At 48.3% G+C, this 25,536-nt stretch overlaps 1 protein-coding gene across 2 annotated transcripts in view; it reads right to left on the reverse strand.

Moving 5' to 3' along the window:
• Positions 1–25,536, reverse strand: part of UGGT2 (UDP-glucose glycoprotein glucosyltransferase 2) — a 1,923,861-nt gene that overhangs the window by 1,035,175 nt on the left and 863,150 nt on the right. For both annotated transcript variants that reach the window (XM_069639785.1, XM_069639786.1), the window contains one exon: positions 4,077–4,283. In XM_069639785.1, coding sequence (XP_069495886.1) covers positions 4,077–4,283 — 207 coding nt within the window. The remainder of the gene's footprint in view (positions 1–4,076; positions 4,284–25,536) is intronic.

Raw genomic sequence — 25,536 nt, forward strand, 5'->3', positions numbered from 1 at the left:
CCCATGAAGCGCGTGTCACTTGAGGCTTTCGCCACCACCTTCTCATCCCCCCCCCCGCACCCATTCGGCTGACTCTCACCTTGACACAGCCCTCTCCACTCTGCTATATCTGAGACTCTTGATATCCTTGCCCCTGTCATGAGAATCCACCTGAAGCCCAAGGCCAAGTGTAACTCCTGGTATGACTCAGATCTCGTCACCCCAAACGCAGGTGCAGGGTGGCCGAGAGGAAATGGCGTGCTTCATGTTCATCCTCTGACAAACTGGCCTGCCGCCTGCTGCAAAGGCAATATCAGCTCTCCGTTCTCACCAAGAAGAGAGCCCATATCCAAGTCTGCATCTCTGCGGCATCTAACAACTCGGCTGAACTCTAAAATCTGCAAAGAACTGGCCAATCATGCCGCAGTCTCTACCTCTCCTGTCCCCTCCCAGGCCCTCTGCACGGCACTGGCTTCTCCCTTAATTTCAAAAACTCAGGACATCCTGTCCTCACTCTCCTCCTATCACCTCCCTCCCTCCCTCCCTCCATTCCCTGCTCTTCCTCTGGCCCTTCTGCAGCCACCCCTCCTCCCTCCTTCTCTGCCTTTCCCCTTTTCTCTGCTGACGAGGTTTCCAGACAAGTCTGATCTATTAAAGTCTCATCGAAACAGGTTCACCCCTGTTCCTCCAAAACCATCAAGGACCACATCGACTCCCTGGCTGACTTCTGCATTCACTCCTTCGCCAATGGAGTCTTCCCTTCCCCCCCTTAAGCACTCCCTTGTGCACCCTCTTCTTAAGAAACCCTCTTCCGACCCCTCCTGCCCGGCTAATAATCGCCCAATCTCCATCACTCCCTTCCTGGACAAGCTCCTGGAGAAACTGGCCATCTCCCAGCTTAATCTCCATGCTGAATCTGTGGGATGTCTTCATTACCATCAGTCTGGCTTCAGAGCTGCCAGAAGCACGGAAACTGCTCTCCTGAACATCCGTGAAGAACTGCTCTCCAACCTTGACTCGAACATTCCGTGTGTTCTCATCTTGCTTGATCTCTCTTCTGCCTTTGATACGGTCAACCATGCCATCCTGCTCAACCGTCTCCGTGATAACCTGGGTACCACTGGTCAGGCTCTGGCATGGCTGACTTCTTTCCTCTCCAATCGACCCTCCCAGGTCCAACTTGAGTCCTTCCTCTCTGACATCTTTTTCTCTACCTGTGGTGTCCCCCATGGATCTAACCTCTCTCCCTGGCTGTTCAACCAATATCTGGCACTCCTTGCCCACCGCTTCGCCGCTCTCTGCCCCAACTTTCAGTGCTATGCAGATGATACCCAGCTCATTTTCAGGCTACCCTCGGCCGCCTCCTCTCCCTCCTTCACCTCTGACTGTCTGTCTGCTATCCAGGAGTGGTGTGTCGCCAATGACCTCTGCCTTAATGCCAGTAAGACTGAAATTCTACTCATCGGCACACCCACTCCCTCCTTCCCTGCAGCTTTCTGGCCGGCCTCTCTTGGCCCTCTTCCTGCTCCTACCTGCAAGGCAAAAAACCCCGGGGTCATCTTTGACTCCACACTCTCCCCCTTTAGGACGTCAGAAATGTGAGGAGAGAAGTCACACTACCAGCTGCACCTCCTCAGAGGTATTCTTCCTTTCCTCTCCTTCCCCCAGAAGCTCACTGTCTCCAGAGCCCTGGTTCTCTCTAAGCTAGTCTACTGCAACAGCCTCTATCTAAATCTGCCTGCCTCTACTCTCTGCCCTCTGCAACTCTTCCAGAATAGGACTGCAGGACTTGTCCTTGGCCTCAAGCCCAGGACCATCTCTCTTCAGGACTGAAATCTCTGCACTGGCTCCCAGTGGCTGCAAGGATTACGTTCAAAACCCTCTGCATTGTCCACAAGGCCTTCTGGGGGCTGGGACCGAAATACCTTCAACTCTATCCTCCTAAATATCTTCCTTCTCTAGCTATTCACTCATCCGCCACCAAATCCCTCAGGGTCAGCCGCTTCTCCAAGCAACGAGTTGGGGATAGATCTCTCTCCTCGGCTGGGGCCTCCCTCTGGAACAGCCTTCCTGCCTCCCTGAAACTTGAGGAGAACCATCTTCAGTTCTGGAAGCACTTCAAAACATTCCTCTTTGCTTCTGCTTTCTCCCCCCCTCTCCCCTGCTAAATTCCAGATTGAAACTGCATTGAATCTGCACTGGGCCACTCTCACTGTTCTCGGTCCCTGGCCCCCTGCTCTGCCTCCTTGGCAACCCCTGCACTGCGGGACTGTCTCTGTATCCCTACAGCCCCCTTCCCAGCACTTGTCTGCACTTACCTTGCACTTGCCACCAGCTGGCCCTTATTATTTATCTTGTTATGCTACTACCCCTGTACTGCACTTTCCCCTCTCCCTTTCCCCTTGCACTTTCCCTTCCCTTCTTCCCATGCACTTGCGCGATCTGAATGACACCTGGCCTAGTAGCATCGCTGTCTGTCTTCCCTTTGTGCCCTCTCCCTGCTTCGTCGCGCCTTGAAACACTTATGTATAGGCGCGTTATAAATGCCATATCATATATATCATATCACATCACATCCCTAAGGATGGCCCCCATCTGAGGAGATTTCATGAGCATTAGGAACTTTCCAAAGAACCTGTCCTCGCAGGCCGGTGGGGTGGCAGGGGATATTGACGGGGTAGCGGTCAGCTGCTGGAGGCTGTGTGTACGCTGTTTAACTGTTAGCGGGGTAGAACTGCCCAGAACTGATGGATAAGCTGTAGGCCACGTACCTGGTTGAGACCAGTCCCACCTTGTTACTCGTTCTCCCACCTGCTCCGTTCCTCAAGGCGGTATCGGACGAGCAGCCATCCTGTCTGGCGCGGCGGCCATCTTGCCAAGCTGCATGCCACATGCTGAAGTCGTCGTGCTTGGCTCACTGGGCCCGACCTCCTCCAGGACTCTTGGCGATGCAGCATGAAACCTACCCTGCACCTCAGGCCGAGGCCTGCCAGACGTGTTGCCCTCGGCAGTATTGCCGGCAATGCTGCATGCAGGTGCCCCCTCGGCCATGTTGCCGCTACAAGGGCATAGCCCCTCGGGTGTCCACCTGGTAAAAGAACCTTGCAGTCCCTCAGCACTGTCTCCGGAAGGATCTACAGACTCCTCGGCGCGGCAGCCCTTAGCTGAATTAGCCTCGGTACTTGTGCTGGTGTGAGAACCGGAGAGGTTCCTCCCATCCGGGTGTTTCCTTGGGAAGGAGTTGCCCTTGCGGGGTGTGCTGGAAAAGAGTGGCGCTCCCTTGGGCCTTGACTTATGTCTGACGAAGTTCTTCAAGTCTTCTGGAGGCGACTTCTGGAAGAGCTCCCTCCACCTAGCTAGCCGGTTCTTCAGAGCATGCGATGAAAGTGCATTGCATGCGGTACAACCTTCCCAGCCGTGGTCGGGGCCAAGGCAGCAAAGGCAAAGAGCATGGGGATTGGATGTAGGGAAGAGCCCCTCGCAGGCTGGACACCTGCTGAAGCCCGCTGAGGACCGAGTACCTGATTGATAAACGAAGACAAAAAGACAGAAGAAAGTATCCGGGGAAGAGCGCGTGGTATTACATGGTCGAAGCCAAACCCAGGAGCGCTGGTGAAATTGACCCATTACCGTCGACGAGGAAAAGGCGACTGGGGAGTGGCGCCAGGGTGGGCAGGGGGGCGGTGTCAGGGGAGCGCATGCTCCCAGGGCCGCACCCCCGCGCGCCTCTAAATTTAAAGGGGAAGAAGGTTTTTTCTGGTGAAAAAGGTTCCATCTCATCTCCCTAGCGAGGGACACCAATGCATTATGGAGGAAAGGGGACGGGACATAAGAGTATAATGCAGATAATAGGGAGAACAATGTTTTAGATATTATAAAATCCCCTTCACCACGTTATTCACCTTACGGCAAAGCCCATGTGTCCATTCAGGCCAATTGCTGCCAGGCCACTTGATAATCCCAGCTAAAGAGAAGCAGAAGATGTGACCCGAATTCCCACCAAAAGTAAATCTATAAGGGGAATTTGAGATACAATCACATGCTAACTAGTCCACAAGTAAAATTCACATTCCCGTGACACTAAACCATTTACTTACCACGGTCACAAACTCCTTCATATTGACGCCAGAAGTAAGTGCTTCAATGGTTTCCTTTTTGACAAGCTTTGTGAAGAACCTGTGCAAAGTGTTCCTTTTCTGAGTAAGAAGGGCCGCCAAAATAGCCCTCGCCATCACAGTGTTGTCTTCTGTTATTCGAGCCCTGGGATTGTTAATAAATCCAAGCCGTGCACTGTTACTCAATTTCTAGAAAGGAATCATGAAAAAAAATAACTCCGTTGCTGTTAAAAGCTGTTCTTTCCCATAATGTTTATGTTACCTATATGTTATACAAACATACAATTGCACAAACAGAAGTTGTTTGTCATCTGACATTAAAAAGAAGCACAGCAAAAGTGAAAGTCATCAAGGGCACTGTCAGGCAGCTGTAAAAACAGTCTAATTTTCCTTTTTTGGTGCCCTTTATATATTGAGTGTATTAAAAGCGACTGACCAATTGTTGAAAAGCACACATGAATTAGTATGTGGTTAAGTCCCAAGACTATACACTGTGCCAAGCGTTGGGGTAACTCATTCTACTGAATAGCTTTTTTCCACAGAGGATGCCTCAAGAGGTAACCACACAACAGCCTTTAAACACTGAGAAAAGTTTCCGCCACCAACAACCTAAATGCCTCACACTAATTAGTCATTTATAGCATACATAAAATGATATTTTTACGGGTATATATTACCTACCCTTTAAGCACTAAGACAATATATTCAGTCCAACAACTATGGAGATCAGACATGGAAATGCAAAGTAAGGGTTATTGCTTCTGAAACCCAAGCCCTGGCAACCAGAACAGGTCTTGCATCATGGTCCATCTTTCAACTGCCAGCTCAACTACCTTACCTGCTGCTAGTTCCTCTCTCGTAGTGCATTCTTCCACACTTCACAGATTTACTACACTCCACAGGCCGAACACTTCACAACACAGTTCCCCCCCCCCCTTATACAACAATCCATCTTTTGGTTGAATTCAGTTTATTATTACAATTGTATGCCTTCATGCCATGAAATGGACACGATTGTAATTACACAGTGTGCACCCTTTTGACAGCGATCTCAATCTTCATCATTTTATGACTGCCACGACTTTATTACTGTCACCTCACCTACTGTCACACGTCTCTCCCCTTCTCACCTGTCTTTGTTGTTTGCTTGCGACCTTCTGTGAGGTCTTCTTTCTCACGGCCCGGGATTTGTATAAACCTGTGTGCTGGTCCTCGGATTCCAGCGTGGTGTTCACAATCCAACTCCAGGATACGTTCAGATGACCAGGACAGAGACCAGGAAGAAATGATCCTCGCACCTGGAGGCACAGAACGCCGTGACCCGAGCGCGGGTGAAAATCCAGGAAGATTGGAGGTAAGGCAAAGGAAAGGGCAGAAGGAAGGGGAATTCAAGGAACGGGAACCAAGAATCAGAAGAAAGCTCTGAGCGAACTCCGGCAACACACGTCCAACTAGAGCAAGAGGTAGCATTGAGACGCGCAGAGCCGTGGGGGCGTGTCTGTTTTGTAGAACGTAGAGCGTGGAGCACAGAGACTGGCAAGCAGCGTTCTGTATCAAGCGGCCATGTTGGAAGGATTACTGTATTCAATCCCCTATGGGTCAGGGACCACAAAGTCCAGAAGGGACGCATACGACGGTTCATGACAGTATGCCTCCTCTGAAGCCAAGCTCCTCTGGGTTTGCCCGGATGGATAAAATGGTATCTTCGAACCAGCCTGGGGGCGTTCATGCTTGACATGGGTTCCCAGGTGCGCTCACTGGGAGGGTATCCTTTCCATTCGACCAAATATTGTAGTGGACCATGTCGGCACCTAGAGTCACAGATTCTGGAAACCTCATATTCGAGTTGGTCATTGACAATCACTGGGGTAGATTTTGGAGCTGTTCGAAATGGCTGAAGATATGGTTTTAACAGAGGTGTGGAAGACTGAATGGATCCTTTTCCACAATTCTGGTAGTATAAGGCGAAAGGCCACTGGATTGACAATTTCTTATATAGAAAAGGGCCCATAATATCTGGGAGCCAATTTATTTGGTCACAGATGTCGGGGAAGGAGCTTTGAGGATAACCAGACTTTATCGCCTACTGAATAGGAAGGCCCAGGCCTTCTTTTAGAGTCAGCATAATGTTTAACGTCTCTTCGGGCCTTTTCTAAGTGTTCTTTAGTTTCTTTGTGTACATTAAGAAGGGTTTCAATCCAGGAATCAACCGCAGGAAAAACAGTAGGGTGTGGGAGAATGGATGGTAGAACTGAAGGATGAAATCCTTGACTACAGAAGAAAGGACTGGTTTTGATAGCTGAATGATCCGAATTGTTGTAAGTGAATTCGACCACAGGTATTAAGAGTGATCAATCATCCTAGACCTTAGTGGCGAAGCAACGAAGATACTTTTTCTAGAGCTTGGTTTACACATTCAGTGGCTCCATTGGTCTGTGGGTGATAACCTGAGGACAAGGCATGTTGGATTCCCAGTATACGACATAATTGCTTCCAGAACTGGGATATGTACTGGGTTCCTCTGTCAGAAATGATCTTGGAGGGTAGCCCATGAAGCCGGAATATGTCTTCCAGGAAGATTCCGGCAAGTTCAGATGAGGATGGCAATTTGTATAAAAGTGTAAATGAGCCATATGAGTAAACAAATCAATAGTAACCATGACAGTTGTGTAGCCCCTGGAAGATGGTAGTTCCACGATAAAATCTGTGGCAATGATTTCCCAGGGTCTTGTTGGTATTGCTGGTTGGAGCAGGAGTCCTGCTGGTTTCTTATTATCATGTATGTCTGATTGCAGACTGCACATGTCTGGATATGGATCCTGATATCATCCTTCATCTTCGGCCACCAAAACTGTCTTTGTATTAGATGGAGGGTGTTGGTGATGCCACGGTGTCCTGAATGAAAAGTATCATGACATAGGCTTGTGATCCTTTGTCGCAGTCCAGGAGTGGGAATGACCAAGCGATTGTCCTTGAACAGATATCCGTCCTTTGTTTTGAGATTCTATCGATTATTTCTCATAACTCCTTCCAGGTTTCAGAGGACTGAGTTTGAATTTGAATATCCTCCCATGAGGTTGATTGCTTGGGCAACAAATATTGTGTGAGGAAACATCTTAGGAAAAAGTCCGATCTTCAAGGGGTTCGTAATCAGGACGTCTGGATAAGGCATCAGCTATTATGTTGTGTGTTCCCGGGACATGGTGAATTTGAAACTGGTATTGAGCAAAAAAGAAGGCCCAACGGGCTTGACGACTGTTTCTACATTCTAGGGATTGCAGGACTTGAAGATTCCGATGGTCCGTGCGGACTTGCACCGGGTGTTTGGCTCCCAGGAGGAGATGACGCCAGTCAGTGAAGGCTTGACGGATGGCTAGTAATTCCTTTTCCAGGACGGAATAATGAGTTTCACTGGGAGTCAAGGTGCGAGAAAGATAGGCGATAGGGTGTTCTAGCTTGTCACCCAATTCTTGTTTTAGGATTGCCCCAATGGCGTAGTTGGAAGCATCAATTTCAACAAGAAAAGGTTGATCAATGTCGGGTTGAGCTAGGATGGGAGCTTCTGTGAACTCTGACTTCAACCGTTGGAACGCTGTATCTTGGGCTGAGGTCCACTGAAAGGGGGTATCCTTCTTTAACAATGTAATAGGATGCACAATCTCCGAAAAGGCTGGTATAAATTTCCGATAGAACTTAGCAAGCCCCAGGAAGGACTGAACTTGTTTTACAGTAGAGAGAACGTGCAAGGATAGAATGGAGTCTACCTTCGATGAGTCCATTCCAATCCCCTTTCAACTAAGAACGAATCAGAGATAGTGAACAGTTGATACATGGAAAAGGCACTTCTCGGGTTTGGCCAGGAGCTTATGTTCATGTAGACGTTGTAAGACTGCCTTTACATGCTCTTCATGTTTTAGATGGTCCTTTGAGTATATCAGTATGTCGTCCAGATATACAATGACAAAGATGAACAGCATATCAGAAAACACCCGGTCCATAAAACGCTGGAAGACCGCTGGGGCATTAGCAAATCCAAAGGGCATAACCAGGTATTCAAAATGGCCAAAGGGTGTTCTAAAGGCTGTTTTCCATTAGTCACCTTCCTTTATACGAATAAGAGGGTAGGCACCCCTTAGATCTAATTTTGTGACGACTACTGCACCTCTGACTGCTTCCAGGATATCCAAGATGAGAGGCAATGGGTAGCGGTCCTTGAGAGTACACTGGTTAAGGCCACGGCAATCTAAACATGGTCTGAGCTCCTTGGTATCTTTCTTGGGAACGAAAAATAAAGCACCCGCCAGGGACTTAGATGGTCGTATGGTGCCATTTTCCAAGTTAGTATCCAGGTATTCCCGGAGGGCCCTTTTTTCAGGTTCTGATGAAATAAACATCCTCCCGAAAGGGATCACTGCTGAAGGTTCAGTATCGATGGCACAATCTTCAGGTCTGTGAGGAGGGAGAGCTTGAACTATGGCGGTCGAAAATACATCTGTTTAAGCCTGATAGGCCCTAGGAATCCAGATGATGTTAGAGACGGTGACTGGACTTTGAAGACTCGCAAGTGATTCAGCAGAGGACTTTGGCAAGGAACCTAGGGATAAGCAGTGGGACATACAGTGTTCAGAACCAAGAAACAAGGAGCCTGCTGCCCAATTGATGTAGGGGTTAGGCTTCTGTAACCAGGGCATGCCTAGAACCATTGGATAGTGGGCAGATCTTATAATGTCAAATTTGATCCTCTCTTGATGGTGGTTTATAGAGAGTAAGATCTCTTTAGTTTGAAGGGTTATGGGTCCTGAAGAAAGGGGTCTTCCATCAATAGCCTCTACAGGTTGCATAGTCTCTCAGGTTTCATGTGGAATGTTGTGAGTAGTGACCCAATCATGATCTATGAATATGCCCATGGCTCCGCAATCCACTAATGCCAGTATGGGGTAAGATTCTTTCTTGGAAGGCGATAGAAAGGCCTGTAGAATCACCAGATTATTTTGTCCAGGAGAGTACAAGGATGGAATTGATATGGAGCACACATCTCTCTCCCGAAACTGTGCCCCATCTAGGATCGGAAGCTGGCGTTTCCCGAATGCGTGGAGGAGCAATGGGGCACTCTCTCACGAGGTGCTTGTCGGAGGCACAATACATGCACAGACCAGTGTGAATCTGTCGCATCCTTTCTTGTGGGGTAATGGGTCCACGGAAGGCCCCCAGTTGCATGGGTTCTGGGTCTGAGGTCAGAGAAGCTGTGGGCTCTGGTCTAGATCGATGGTCTGAGGTGGCCCTTTGGGGAGTTGACTTAGACTTCTTTTTCTCCGCTTTTCTTTCCTGGATTCGAAAGTCTATTTGCAAGGAAAGGTCCACGAGAGCCTGGAAGGAGCTTGGGCGAGCTACCCTGGCTAACTCGTCCTTTATTTCTTCATTCAGACCTCTTCGGAAGAGGGTGAAGCTGGCTTCTTGAGACCAATCAGCTTCCTTCACGAGTTGTTTAAAGCGGGTCACATAGGAAAGCATATCCTGGGATCCTTGTTGAAATTCAAGTAAACGTTCTTGAGCGCTGTAAACCTGCTCTGGGCGATCAAACATGGTCTTTAGGTCTTCCACAAACCCATCATAATCATCCAGGAGGGCATCGCCCGAATTGACTAGGGGGTTGCCCAGGTCAAGGCATTACCAGTGAGGTGTGAGATCATAAACCCCACTTTTGTTCTAGGAGTGGAAAAGTGGTAGGGCTTGAAGGTGAAGTGCACTAAACATGAATCAAGGAAGGCACGGAGGGTCTTTGAAGAACCATCATATTTGTCCACTACTCCTCCCAATAACACGCTTTCCTTAGTTGCAGAGTCACGTGACAAGACTAGCTGTTTTAATGCAGCATTCTCAGCCTTAAGGTTCTAGACTTCTGTGGTTAGATCCTGCATGCCTCGCATGAGGTCTTGAACCGCGGCTTCCATCTCTGTATCTATTTAGTTTTTTAGGCGTCACAATCTGTCACAAGTCTCTCCCCTTCTCACCTGTCTTTGTTGTTTGCTTGCGACCTTCTGTGATGTCTTCTTTCTCACGGTCCGGGATTTGTATAAACCTGTGTGTTGGTCCTCGGATTCCAGCGTGGTGTTCACAATCCAACTCCAGGATACGTTCAGATGACCAGGACAGAGACCAGGAAGAAATGATGCTCGCACTCGGAGGCACGGAACGCTGTGACCCGAGCGCGGATGCAAATCTAGGAAGATTGGAGGTAAGGCAGAGGAAAGGGCAGAAGGAAGGGGAATTCAAGGAACCGGGAACCAAGAATCAGAAGAAAGCTCTGAGCGAACTCCGGTAAACACACGTCCAACTACAGCAAGCGGTAGCGTTGAGACGCGCAGAGGCACAGGGGCATGTCTGTTTGTAGAATGTGGAGCGCAGAGACTGGCAAGCAGTGTTCCGTATCAAGCGGCATTGTTGGAAGGATTACTGTATTCAATCCCCTATGGGTCAGGGACCACGAAGTCCAGACAACGGTTCATGACACCTACCACCTCAACTGCTGAAAGGATTAACTTGCTTTACGTCGGGAAATCCACCCTATCCTCTCCCTTCTGCAAAAACCCTCATAAGCACTTGGGTCCTTAGTCCCCTTGAGTATTGTACAAGCATCCTCCATGGCCTAAACCTCCGCTCGACTCCCTCACTTAAAAACAAACAAAAGAGCTCAACTTTGCCACACTCAACACGTACCTAGTGCATGGTAGAGACACCTACAATCTTACTCCCGTCTTCAGAGACTTCCTAACAGTATATCCACGTGGCTGACCCCCTACGAAAAATCGTCCCTTTACGCATTTCTGCAGCTGGTCTTGAAATCCATTCACGGACCTGGCGGGGCGCATCGAATTAAAACCATCAACTGCTGGTCTTCTCCCTGCAATCTTTGCTCTAAAAGCAGTGTTAATCTCTCCCATCACTGGCCAACCTGTGCATCTACTCGCTTTCTGTCCTTGCCCCGTATCACTGGAATTAACTACCCCACATGTCAAAAGCACCACCACCATCCACTCCTCTAAACCTGCCTTGAACCTTCAACTTTTTAGCTTGGCCGTGGCACCCTCAATTTCCCAACACATTCCTACCGCTCCCTGATGACTCTTCTCTAGATCCACTGTATACAGGACCATTCCCCACTACGTATTGTGTCGTTTGTCCCGTCTCCCGTCTATGTAGTCTGACAATCAATGCCTGATGCCTGGGAGTGTGTAGGGCGGTGACACTAATCCATGATGCAGAGCCTAGGAGTGGGGTCCAAGGGATCCCCTGGTCATCCCCACAACACCCATATCAGGTGGCAGGGGCTTGTCACATTGTCACTACATTAACAACTGATGCCCTGATCCCCTTTGTAAGAATGTACGGCCAGCTGCTAGATATGATGCTAGGGAGAAGAAATAAATGGGCCTTTTAAGACAGGCCCAGCATTACAAAAATGTGTAATTCCGATATTGGCAAGAGTAGCACAACATGGGCAAAACACCCCTAACTGACAGTGCATAGAAGGGACGCCAGCTATGCTGCTGCAGTCAGAGCTACACTAGCTCAGCTTGCCAAGCGCAGAAGCTGTGCAATTAGGAGCATATCCATGGCCTGCAGAGAATCCAAAATGGTGAATCCGCCGCATATAGGCCTGGTCCTGGGAACGCAGGAGAACCTCACTACAAACCAAACGCACAGATGGCAGGCAGTCTATTAAACAGCAGCCAAACACACATCTTCACACAGAATCAAACACTTGCAGGCCGTCATAAGGCGGTTGGTCCAAGGGGAGTTGACATCGCCATATAAAGAGGACCAGCACACAGGTGTGGGTGTCTTGAGAAGAAGACAATACAAGGTTGGAGGTGGCTGGGGAGAATCAGGAGGTGAAAAGGGTGAGAGCGGAGGAGGGGACAGGGAAGGAGGTGGCTGGGAAATCGAGGAGGATGGTGTGACAGGAGGAGTGAAGTAGGAAGTGGAAGGAGTAAAAGCCATGGAGAAGGGGGTTACTGGAAGGGCATGGGAATCCGTTGAAAGAGGAAACCCTAAGGAGGAGAGGTGATGAGAAGAAAAGAGGAAGATCTGAAAGGAAGGACGAGGTGAGATGAGGAGGAGCTAGAGACGAATATGGGTTTAAAGAAAAACAAAAGAGACAAGAAGAGAATAGTGAGGAAAACATACCCCATGCCTGCGTGGTGTGAGGAAGTTAAGAGGAGGAACAAGCATGTGGCAAAGTGTCTAGGAGGCATTGTAGGAACTAGCTAATAGAAAGAATGAAAAAAAGATGCCAGGCGAAGGTCCCCTAGGAACGAGTATATGTCAGGTGACCTGGAGAAAAACTGGGTTGGTTGGCTGTAGGGCCACTAAAACACATCCCATTGCAGAATCTTTTCTTGCAAGGCTAACTGCATACACTGGCAGGTGGGCTTTCTGGAAGTAAAAGGGGTATCGAGCATTACTGTAATAACTATGAATAAATGAATATTACCTTATTATGCTAACCGTGCATAACTGCATACGGCATTGCTGTGCATACCAGAGTGTAGCCTTATTGTGCTAAGCGGGATATAACAGAACTTAGCATTGCTGCCCTAACTGGTGTGAAGGCATTGAATGAAGACCAGCTACCATTTCGAGAACTAGTTATTGATCATAAGGGGAGACATGTGTACACAACCCTTTATCGTAAAGAGACAGATCGAAATGCCATGCTCTTGTACTCTATTCAACACCCAAAGGTACTCGGGAGAATCTCTCTTACAGTCAGTACCTTAGAATTAGGTGAAAATTATAAGTTACTCACCATAGTGACTAACTTAGTCCATAGTCCCCTTTCCTCCATACTGTATGGGCGTCCCTTCCAAGGGACAGGAGACAGAACTTTTTAACCAGAAAAAAAACCTTATTCCCCTTTAAATTTAGAGGCGCGCGGAAGCGGGCCGAGCGAGCATTAGCTGCCCTGACTCCGCCCTCCGGCGCCACACCTCAGTCCTCATTGACGCGTCGACAATAGATTTAACATTGCTTAATGACACCAGTATTAGGGGTGAGATTAGTGGGAAGTATGGAGGAAAGGGGACTAGGGACTAAGAGTACGTTAGTCACTACGGTGTGTAACTTATAATTACTCTTACGTCCCGTCACCTTTCCTCCATACTGTATAGGCGATTACAACTGATTGTAGCCCCAGGGGGGAGTGGAGACTATCCTTAAGCAAATAGGTTCCTGAGAACCGCCTGTCCGAACACCGCATCATATCTAGAGCCAGCATCCAAACAGTAATGCTTGCAAAAAAGCAGAGGGAGAAGCCCAAGTGGCCGCCCTGCTTATGACTTTCCAAGGGACATGGCGCTGGAATGCGATGGCCGTTGACTTGGCCCTGACTGCGTGGTCATGCATGTTGGCCAGGAGCGGCTTGTGCTGACCCTCGTACGCTTCTTTGATGGCAGAGACCATCTAGCGGGCTATGGAAGCCTTCGAGGCCTGGAAGCCTGGCCTCGAGCCGCCAAAAGTGACAAACGGAGCATCCGACTTGCAGAAGCCCTTGGTCCTATCCAAGTAGAATTTCAGGGCACGCCTGACATCCAGGCAGTGCAGCGCACTCTGTGCTTCGTCCTTGTGATCGGGAAAGAACGTCAGAAGGACTATTTCCTCGTTCCAGTGAAATGCAGATGGAACTTTGGGCAGAAATGCCGGATGCGTCCGCATGACTACCTTGTCCCTGTGAAAGGTGGTATATGGTTTAGAAGCGACCAGCGCCTGAATCTCGCTGACTCTGCGAGCCGAGGTAAGAGCAACAGTAAGGCCGTCTTGATGGTGACCAGCCATTGGCTCAAATGGTTTGTGCGCCAGGGCGCCCAAGACTATATTCAGGACCCACATGGGGTGCGGTCTCTTGACGGGAGTGTAGAGACTCGCAAGACCGGTCAGGTGTTTCTTGACGATATGCTTGGAGGAGGAAAAAATTGCTTCTTCCGAGTTCCTGTAAGCCCCGATGGCTGCAAGGTATGTACGTTAGGTGTCGAACTGTACGCCCGAATGAGCGAGGTGCACCAAAAAAAAAAAGAGCACGTCGTCCAGATTGCAGGCCAGAGGGTCAATTTTCTTGGAGTCTGCCCAGTGGCAGAACCTGGTCCATTTGCTCTTGTACTGGGCCCTGGTGGCTTTGCTCCTGGTGCCCTGTATGATCTACAGATTGGCCTGCGAGAGGCTACGGTGCCGAAGTGTTACCTGCTCAGGTACCACGCTGTGAGGGCTAGTTTCCCTGGCGCGGGGTGGATGATCCTGCCCCCCTGCTGCGCCAGAAGATGTGCTGGGCCCGTCGGGAGGTGTATCGGGGGCATCTCAGAGAGGCGGAGGAGCTCCGAAACTATGGTCTGGCCGGCCACCATGGAGCAAACAGAATGATGAGAAGTCTGTGCGACTCCTTGATCTTGCAAATTACCCTGTGGATCAGGTGAGTGAGCGGAAAGGCGTAGGCCTTCATGCCGGTCCATTGGAGGTGAAATGCGTCGCCCAGGGAGCCGGGGCCCTGACCCTGCCAGGATGCATACTGGGGGCACTTCTTGTTGTGCCAGGTGGCAAAGAGAACCACTTGGGGGAGACCCCCCCTGTTGAAGATCTCCTGAATAACGAGGTTGTTTAGCGGCCACTTGTAATTGTCCGCTCCCAGCCTGCTGAGCCTGTCCGCCTCCAGGTTGGATTCCCCTGGGAGGTGGACTGCCGAGAGTACATTTCATTTTCCATGGCCCATTCATGCTGCTCGCCAGTCTGCACAGCGGAGGGATCTGGCGCCTCTCTGCTTGTTGACATAGTATATGCTGGTCAAGTTGTCTGTCTGGATGAGGACAACCTTGCCTTTGAGAAGTGGTAGGAATGCTCTGAGCGCTAGCCAGATGGCATTCAGCTCCAACCAATTGATGTGGTATTCTTGCTCCTGTCGAGTCCAGGTGCAGTGGACCGAGAGATCGTCCAGAGTGGCTCCCCAGCTATCGAGCGAGGAGTCTGTGGTGATGGTGGCCTGCGGAGAAAGTGGCCAGAAGGGCTTTCCCGTCCATAGGTTGCATTCCGTGGACCACCAAGTTAGGTTCGGATGGAGGGATGGAGCAACATTGATCATTTCGGATTGAGAGCCCCGCTCCTGACTCCATGAGGCCGCGAAGTGCTGCTGAATCCTTCTCATCCTTAGTCTTGTGTGCGGGACGGCTAGCAGAACCGCTGCTGGTAGAGCCAGGAGATGTTGATATCACCAAGCCAAGGTCACTTCTCTGCTGAGGAAGTGGACGGTAGCCCTCTTGATGGCCGAGATCTTGTCCAACGACGGGCAGAACCTCTCGGAGCACGTGTCCCAAATGAGTCCCAGGAACGTCCGAGTCAGGGAGCAGCTGTGACTTCTTGAGGTTGAGCGAGACGCTCAGGTCGTACAGTGTGTTCATAAAGGCATGTGAGGAGTGGTGAACCGCCTACGGGGATGTCGCCCTGACAAGCCAGTCGTCGAGGTATGGATAGAGTTGGAGGCCCTGCTCTCTGAGGAGGGCCGGTACAGCGTTCATGAGTCTGGTAAAGATGGTAAAGACCCTGGGGGCCGAGTTGAGGCCAAACGGGAGGACCTTGTATTGGAAATGGTAGCCCATGATCCTGAACCGTAGGAAAGAACGATGGGGCTGCCAAATCGGGACGTGTAGGTACGCGTCCTTCAGGTCTAGGGAACACATCCAGTCTCCCTTGTCCAGTGTCTCCACTATAAAAGCTGGCATAGCCATCTTGAATTTTTGCTGGGGTAAGGACAGGTTGGGGGTGTAAAGGTTCAGCACAACTCTCAGGCCCGCCTGGTTATTCTTCTGAATGGTTAAAATCCTGGAGTAGAAGCTAAAGCCTCGCTGGGAGGTTGGAACTTCCTCCACTGCCTGGCTCTCTACGAGCAACCGGATCTCCGCCAAAAGAGTTGCTGTCCCAACCTGGGGCAGTGGAGGGGAGGACAGAGGAAAGGCTGGGATGGGAAGGCAGAACCCCATGGATACTATGGAGAGGATCCAGGGGTCCGCGAAGTTCTGGTGCCAAGATTGTGCATGGAGAGCAAGCCTGCCCCTCACCGGAGACATGTGGACCCAAAGGGGCGTGTCATGCCTTCTTTCCCTCAGAGGCTGAGGAGGGTGACTGGAAAAAGCCCTTACTCCCCCCTGCCCCTTTTTGTTGTTTGTGCCGGTTCTGAGACGGCGAGCGGTCCAGCTGTCTGGATCTGCGTTCCTGAAAGCCGCTGAACCCTACATATGTAGATACCCTGAAATTGCTGAGATTGGGTGTATGATTTGGGCGTGGTATTCGTAAGCATGGATAAAGACTTTGCTGTTTGTGAGCTGTTCTTTTTGTCCAGCTCTCTGCCCTAGAGGAGTGGAAGAGACCCCCCCCCCTCGAACGGTAGATCTAGAATGCGCTCCTGGACGTCAGGATTGAATTTCGTTGCCCTGAGCCAGGCTGATCACCTCATGTCTGTGGCAATGCAGATGGCACGGCCGGAGGTATCGATATGCGCCACTGTGGATTCCATGAGGTCATGTGCCACGAGCTTGGCCTCCACTAGCCCCGCCTTAAAGCGTGATCGGCATTGGGTGGGGAGTTCCGGGAGGAAGTCTGCAATTTCCCGCCATAACCGTTGGTTGGCGGTAGCCAGCATGGTATCCGCATTGGCCTGACGCAGGTGCAATGAGGCGTTGGAGTAGATCTTCTTGCCGTAACCCTAAAAGATCTTCTCCTCCTTGCCTAGCAGCGTCGCAGAGGAGGAGGCCGAGGACGACTGAGGCTTGGAGTAAAGTGATGCTGCAGCGATCACCGAGGAGTGTGGCTGAGGATGGGTCGAGAGCAAGGGAGTGTCCCCCTCCATCTGCCTTTACTTGGCATCCAGGCGTCGGTTGACCAGCTGGACTGAGTGGGGCTTTAGCCAACCCTTCTTGGCCAGGGAGACTACATCGGTTTGCAGTGGAATCCCAGTGTTGGCAGAGGGGCGTCTTGTGGGAACTTCAGACAGAACCCCCTCTGCTTGGCTGTTCGACCTCAGGCTGAGGGAGGCCCAGGTACTCCGCCAAGGCCAGCAAGACGTTCATGGAAGGCCCTGGCTGAGGATGGCGTGTCCGGATCCTCCTCCTCGTCCATATCCTGCAGATCTGGAGGATCCTGTGGAGGAGTAGGAGTAGATGGCGCCGGAGGCTGCGGTACAGGGACCGCAGCCGGAGGCTGAGGAAGCAGCAGAGGTTGCAGAGTTGGCTGTGGAGCCAGAGGAGGTGGCTGCACTGGGGCCAGGGGGCCCAATGGAGGCGTCTGTGGTGCAGCTAACATGGCGTGGAGGACTTCCCTCCTGACTGCGTCTTTGATGATAACCCCCATCTGAGGAGACCTCATGAGGCCGAGAATTTTATCGAAGAGCACCTCCTCACTGGCCAAAGAGGCGGCAGGGGGTACCGATGAGGTATCGGGGGACTGCTGGAGCGGTTGCGTACCTAGTCCGTATGGACGCATGGGAAAGTTGCCTTGCGCAAATTAAGGGTAGACTGTAGGCCACGTACTTGGTTGCGACCAGTCCCACCTTGACACTCGTTCTTCGCCGAAATCGTGGAATGCGTCGGACGGGTTCCCCTGTCTGGAGCGGCAGCCATTTTGTCGAGCTGCCTGTCACGTGCCTGCGACGTGTTGCCCAGCCCGCTGGGTCCAGCCTCGTCCAAGACTCTCGCATGTGGATCACAAGGCCTACCCAGCTAATCGGGTCTCGGACCGGTAGGTGTGACACCCTCGACCCAGGGGTCAGTAGAGCTGTGTTTAGGTGCCCCCGTCAGACGTATTGCCGGTATTAGGGCATAGCCCCTCGGATGTATTACCGATGTTAGGGCGTAGCCCCTTGGCTATTGTGCCGGTAAAAGGGCGTAGCCCCTCGGGTGTAGACCTGGTACAAGAACTTTCCAGTTCCTCGATACTGCGCCCGGGAGGATCCGAAGACCCCTCGACCCGAAGGCCGGTATCTGTAGCAGCCTCGGTGCACATGCTGGTAGAAGGACCTGGCCGGTCCCTCCCGCACGGGTGAGTCCCTGGGAAGGGGTCTCCCTTGCAGGGTGCACTGGAAAATATCAGCCCTACCTTGGGCCTGGGTCGATGCTTCACGAAGTTCTTGAGATCCTCTGGAGGTGACCTCTGGAAGAGCTCCCTCCACCTGGCTAGTCTGTTCTTCAGCGCCTTCAAGGACACGCCGAACAGGATTGCCAACCGTGGTCTGGGCCAAGGCAAAGGGTATGGCGTTCTGAAGTTGGGAAAAACCTGTTGCAAGATGGGCACCTTCTGAACCCTGTAGAAGTCGACATGCGCCGGGGAGGAGCGCGACGCCTGAGGACCGAGTACCTGAATGATAGAAAAGACAAAAAATACAAAGAGAAGAAGAATCTGCGCGTGGAATTACATGGCCGAAGCCAAACCCAGGAGCGCTGGTAAATTCGGCCCGTTCCCGTCGATGTGGAAAAGGGGACTGATGTGTGGTGCCAGAGGGTGGAGTCAGGGCAGCGCATGCTCCCTGGGCCGTGCCCCCGCACGCCTCTAAATTTTAAGGGGAAGAAGGATTTTTTTCTGGTGAAAAAGGTTCCATCTCCCGTCCCTTGGAAGGGATGCCCATACAGTATGGAGGAAAGGACACGGGACGTAACAGTACTATCCCTACAAAGATGATTACAACTTACATGCCAACAATCTCAGACAGTTTGCAAACTAGGGGCTAGCCGTACAAAATGTTGAAACGATGAGCCAAACAGGCTTAGTTCACAGATCGAGATTCTCTAATGGCACCCCAAAAAAAGAGAAGATTTTAAGATATTAGTCTCACTACATTTTCCAAGCACACTGAGGAGATTAAAATGTTGGTTACAAAACAAACAGGGTCGAATATTCAGAAACCCCCACTTTTTGCTCTCAAGAGGGGTTATAATATCAGAGCAAAACTGGTTCACTCTAAATACTCTGCATCGTGCCATGAAAACACCATTACCACCTGCTGCAAACTATAATTGGATCTAGTAAAGTTGGACATTATCGACGTAGCAAATGTGTGGCTTGCTCTTTTGCCAGCAGAATTACAGTTTTCCATCACCATTTTTTTGTGGCGTTTAAAAACATTATTGAAATGTAATTCCAAGAATGTCATCTATACGGTGTGCTGCCCTTGCAATAAGATACACATATGAATGAACACCAGAGCTATCTCCACAGGGATCCTAGATCTAGGACACAAAACAGGAACATCCAAGCGCTGCTAGGTGAACACTGGAATTTCATCATAAAAAAAATTATTTGCCGTGGACAGTGATAGACAGCCTTGAACCAGACCCATGAAATCTTTCCGTGACTAACCATATTTTCAAATTAGAACAGATTTGGATTCATCGACTGTCAACACACATTACTGGCTTAAATGAGGATATTCATTGGCCTACTTTATTGTTCATTTAAGATACCCATCTTTACACCTAAGATGGTGCAGATTTAAACCCACTTAGGCAAAAACACAGTCGAGCCTTTGAATAGTGAGCATGTTTAGGCCACATCCTTAGTAGCGGTTTCCTGGTACCGTAGAAAATAGATGGAAATCCGACCACAGCGCGAGTCAAGTTTATGAAACTCCATCAGGGGGTAAGTGGCGGATCACCTGCCTGGAATCGGGTTTCATTAACAAAGAAAAGCTGTCGGAAATAGTGACATTTTAGATATGAACTCGGGTTTCCTTTGTAGCTCTTCACAACCTCACAAATGTACTAATTTGAACAACACCAATTACACAGAACACTTACAGACCCACTTAACAAGCATTTCGCAAATATGTGTTTGACAGAGATTATATAATACTCCAAATATATTTGACCTGGCTCCAGAGCATCCTATACTTTGGTGATAGGAAACTTGAATGGACTGCCAAAACCTGTTTGTCCAAGAGCAGCGGAGACTTTTGTCAAAAAATTTCCTACACGACACAAACAACTGTGCATGTGTACACCACGCTTTGTTGGACATATGGAACATCACGCCAACCAGATCAGATTCTTTTTTTAAATCTTTTTAACATGAATGCATAACTTTAGGAATTTCAAATATGGAAGTACTTATCGATTGATTTTCTTTATTGTAGATCCACACACAGAATGCAGCACAAAGTCCAGAAAGCCCTTTGACTTGCCCTGAAGAACGCCGAGCTATAAATGATAGGCTCACAGAGCCGAAACTTAAGTTGGAAATGCACATAATGGAATTTCTATTAACAGATCAAGAATCCTTTCACAAGTATAGTGTATCAACGGAACGTTGCTATAATTTAAAATGGGTTCAAGTATAAAAAGGCAGACTGTTTTATTCATGTCAATTCTGATTTAGGTCAGGATTCATCAATCAAGTTTCTAGAAGCAATGTTTTTATGTTATTATTTACAACAGTAATGGGGTCACATGTGGTGATGTGAATGTATGTGCGAGTTGGCGTTTGAAATTTAATTCTGACTTAGTTTGTTTTATCAATGATCACTGTGTTTTTCTTGTACCCATCAATGGACTTTAGCATTAGGATATGTTAAATAGACTTGTAATGCATGTATATTAATTCTTATTTTGTGGGTTTGTATATTTGAAAATTACATTGCAGACCATTTCTTTTGGGTTCTGTATTTATTGTTGTACAGAAGGCGACCAACCAGATCCCTTTATAATTCTAAAATGTGGGTAGCCCACAAATTGTTGGTTTCTGGGAGGGGATAGAAGCCATGCAAAACAGTAGAATTAGTTATACAATTGTGGAGTGGCCATGCAAATATTGTAAATGCGATTAACATCCACCTCAGCGCTAAAGGAAAGATAAAACGAAAACGTTGAATAACTAATTTGCCCAGAAACACATTTATTGACACAATGTTTAAGAAGAAAACTAAATCCTGTACGGGTTTTTTTCAAATATGTGTGATGGGTGAACAATCGAGCACTCGATACCGAACTTCACGCTCAACACCTGCAAAATAGCAGGGGTTAGAGAAATGCCGAACAGATTCAGGTTACCTCAAGAAGGATAGCAAAGTCCAAATATTTTCAGGTTAGTGGGATAACACATTTAGGGCCTCATCATGAGTTCAGCTGTAAATCCGCCGAAACACCTCCCAACACAAGCCAATTGCGATAACGCTAATTGTCTATTAGCACCGGATCCCAAGTTGCGGTGGCGCTGTAGGTCCCCTTTTCTTTTTAGTCCTTAGGTCTCAATGGAGCATTTTGGCACAATCCGCTGCAATAATTATATTAAAAATGGGCGGAAAGTCGGGGGATTTACCTCCAGCTCAGAGTTGGAGGTGAATTCTCCAAGTTTCCCCCAAACTCGTGATTACGTGGAGCGGTAATGCGGCAGTAATAGCGTTACCGCTGCATTTTTACTGCTCTGCCCAACCCCGGATGAGGCCCTTTGAGGCCCAAGAGAGAATTAGTCAGGATCTAGTGTCCCAGTCCAAAATGTCATAGTCTAACATTCTTTGGTGGATTGTCCTGTTCTCAAACCTGATGCTCTTCCAAGTTGCTTCTCATCAGATATCACCAAGAACGTTTAAGTCCTTAGGCAATAGGACATAAATCACACCTTTAACCATGCAGAAGGTCTTCTTCCCCACACCTACAGTAGTCTGAAGTTATTCCAAGAAACCTGAAGAGGGTTTCCGTCATGGCTTGAGCCCACAATGGGCTCTGGCTTACTTTCTTTTTTTTTTTTTTTTTTATTTTATCGGTTTATTACAAACCTTTAAAAATATTTTACAAACAAACACACAATAGTACACTTCATCAGGAAAAGAACTGTCCGTTGACAATCCCTTAGCCATCCCTTAGCAATCACTTAGCAATCACTTAGCAATACCCCTGCCAAGATCACAGCCAACTATGCAAGACATTGACCTCCTTGAGCTTCCACTGACAATGAGTTCAGTCGATTTTCAATTACCATCAGAAATCGGGTTAATGGTAATATCAGCTTCCTGTCACATCCTTGAAACATATAGGCCCACCAATCGTCCGCACAACGGGAGGGATAGATTGCTCCCCAAGGGCCCAGATGGATTGTCCTTTCAGAGCGGAGGTTAGTGCAAAATAGGACCAAGTGCTTTAAGGTTTCCTTGTCTTTGGAACATATTCTACACATCAAGGATTCAACTTTATTTGAACGCCAAGACATCAGCCGTTCACTGGTTTTAAATGCATTCAACCGCATCAGCATAAACACTCTTCGAGCCTGTGGGTCTGGAAATAATTCAATGTAACGTTGCAAAACATTAAAAGGCCTTGTCTCGAGCGGGATGTCCTTCATCATGGAAACTGTGCTGCGTTGCGTACAAGTTTGTTCCCAATCTGCACGCCAGATTTTTAATTTGGCAGCGTTCATGTCGTTATGCAGCTGGTCCATGCTAATCCCATAATTTCTTAAGATATCTTCACATCTTTTCGACCATAATGATACCATGCTGTTTGCCGGAGATGGATCGTGAAAGATATCAAATTGTGGAATGTGTTCACGCTGGCGTGATTTCCGAAATAAACTTATTAGGGCCCAGCAAACCCTTGCGTGTAACGAGATAAGTGAAAGTTCATACCTCACACAAGCTGTTGCAATGCCCCTAGGCAGCGCCAGTACCTTTGACCAAAAGCAGTGCTCCAGCGAAGACCATGTGTCAGCACTACAGCCCAAGGCGTTTTCTGCGCCATATAATAATACTGGGATTACCTTCTGATGATAAAAGGCAAGTACCGGTTTTAGTGAAAATTTCCCATATTTATTCCGTATGAGGACTGCTTGACTGGCCAATTGTTTGCATTTACTTTTATTTTCAGACATCCAAGGGCCGTCGTTGACTGATGAATTTAGTAACATTCCAAGATATTTTACGTTCTGAGTTGTCTGAATAGCCTCCCTACCCAAATACCATCTTGGATGGTTTTTCGAGTTTCGACTTCCACTGTTAAGATTTTTTAACACCATAATTTCACACTTTCTTGTGTTTATTACCAAGTGGTTTGATGCAACATATTGTGCAACTGCATTCAATTTCCTCTGTAAACCTACGGGAGTTAGATCCATAATAACAAGATCGTCGGCGTATAGCAGCCAGCTTAAGCAGGTCTTTCCAATCTTCGGCGGAAAAGATCTTACATCATTGATTGCCAGTCCAATATCGGATATATATAAACTGAATATTGCAGCTGCTAAGGGACAACCTTGCTTCACCCCTTTATAGGTCTTGATTGGGGTTGATACGTTTCCAGATTGATCCAACCGGATTTTTATGGAGGTTTCAGAGTGCAGTTCGCGTATTGCTGCCATTAAGTCGACTGGACATCCCCAACTTTGCAGTTTTGCCCACAAGCGGGCTCTGTCAATGGTATCGAAGGCGCAAGAGAAGTCGATAAAGGCCAAGTAGGTCTTAGATTTAGATTTTAATGCTTCCATTTTCAACAGATTTAGCACTAGCAAGTTTAGAGAACAGCCCACTTGCTTTACGAAACCTGATTGCCTTTTGTCTACGTGGTTAGTCTCAATTGCCCATTTTACCAGTTTGTGTTGTAACATTGTGGCATAAATTTTCCCCAAACTGTCGAGTAAAGCCACAGGACGATAGTTCTTTGGGCAAGTTCTGTCTCCTTTCTTGAATATTGGGACAATCACAGCAGATTTCCAGGATTTCGGAGTTTTTTGAGATTTACAGATCCTATCAAATAGGGATACGCATATGGACGCCCATAGCTCAGGCTGTTGTTTAATGGTGAAATTGGAAAGCCCATCCAGTCCAGGGGCTCTTGATTTTTTTGCTTTATTAATTATAGACACTATCTCTTCTTTTGGAAATGTCAAATTCCATGGTATCGCGGTTGATCCCAAGATGGTAATCTCAGGGATATTGGCTTTATATAAGTCTTCGAAGTGATTAATCCAGGTTTCTTCGGAAACCATGCTGGACTGTAGTGCCAATTGAGGAGCCTGAAAGTTGTTAATGATTCTCCAAAAATCGCTCGTGTTTTTGTTTTTCAGAGTATTTAACATCTGTTCTGCATCATTTTGTGCTTGTATATATTTGTGCATTTTCAGCCAATTTTTGTATTTTTGCTTTGCCGCCTTTGTTTCTAGTTTACGAGTGGTCCTATTAAGAGCCTTAGCTCTCCTTATGGCAGTGCGCATCATTCGTTTTTGCGTCAATATCTCAATATCAAAATGGTGGACACGAACCATGTTGGAGTTTTTGGAACCCACTTTTGCCGTTTTGAATTGTGTCAAGAGATGTTCATATTCCAGGTCTGCGCTCAGATGACAATACTGGAGCATCACCCCCTTGACTTCACTCTCTTCTAATCTTAGGCGAACCCTGTTAGATTCGACCACGAGATTATGAGACCATTTTGGTCTTTGAATGGTGCTGTTTGATACAAATTCCATGAGCAACATGTTGTGGTCGCTCTGGTCTTTTACACAAATCCTCAATGATTGAATCCTCGGATGCAAGGCTTCGGATGCGAACATATAGTCGATTGTTGAGGATGAGTCCATCCGATGCCATGTTTGCCTAGATGGTAAATCGCCGCACGTGTTGCCATTCAGCATCTGAAAATTACGTAGCTTCATTTCAGTTGCCCAAGCGTGTGCCAGTGAATTATGAACTAACTGTGGATCCTTACATAGATCGATGTTTAAGTCACCGCACAGAAGAATCTTTGGAGAGTCTGTGTTTTCCATCAGATGATCAATTACACCGGTTATCAGATCGATGAACTCCATTTTACCGGCGCGTAGGTGGTTCCAATATACGTTCAGAATTACAATCGTGTCCTTCTTCAAATCTCGTCTTCCTGAATTCTCAATGATGGTTTCCTGAATATATGGAGAATGATTAACAGACTTCGAGACACGCCAGCCAGAAGTTCTTCTGACCATCGTTAGGAGCCCTGACATGGGGCGACCCAACCTAGCTTTTATGGCCGGATTTAATACCGACTCAAAGTCTGCTATGAGTGGTAGATCACTTAGCCAGGTTTCCTGAAGACACACGATTTGGAGATTTTCTTACCAAGGTGTGTTAAACAGGTGCAAGAACCCTCGAGTATTCCAGGAGGCTACAGAGCAGATGGTAGGGGCTTTTGAGTCCTGGCATTATTGGCTCTTCTTAATATTTAAAGCCCCAGCAAGCCAATTCCATTCTTGATTTTCAGCTGCAGATGTTATCGAGTGCAGGCGCTCATTGAAGGATCCATTGAAAGAATCCTTTCTTTTAATTGTTATTCTTATCTGAGCGTTGGAGCCGTCACTTTTAGCGGTAGCCTCGCTAGATGGCAAAAGAGGATTCCTTGGCCGGCACGGTGATTGCTTGAGACTTTGAGTGCAGGTGTTTGTCGAATGAAGCGAC

This window comes from Ambystoma mexicanum, chromosome 7q (assembly GCF_040938575.1).
Source record: "Ambystoma mexicanum isolate Mex_15411 chromosome 7q, UKY_AmexF1_1, whole genome shotgun sequence".
In the NCBI taxonomy this organism is placed as follows: domain Eukaryota; kingdom Metazoa; phylum Chordata; class Amphibia; order Caudata; family Ambystomatidae; genus Ambystoma; species Ambystoma mexicanum.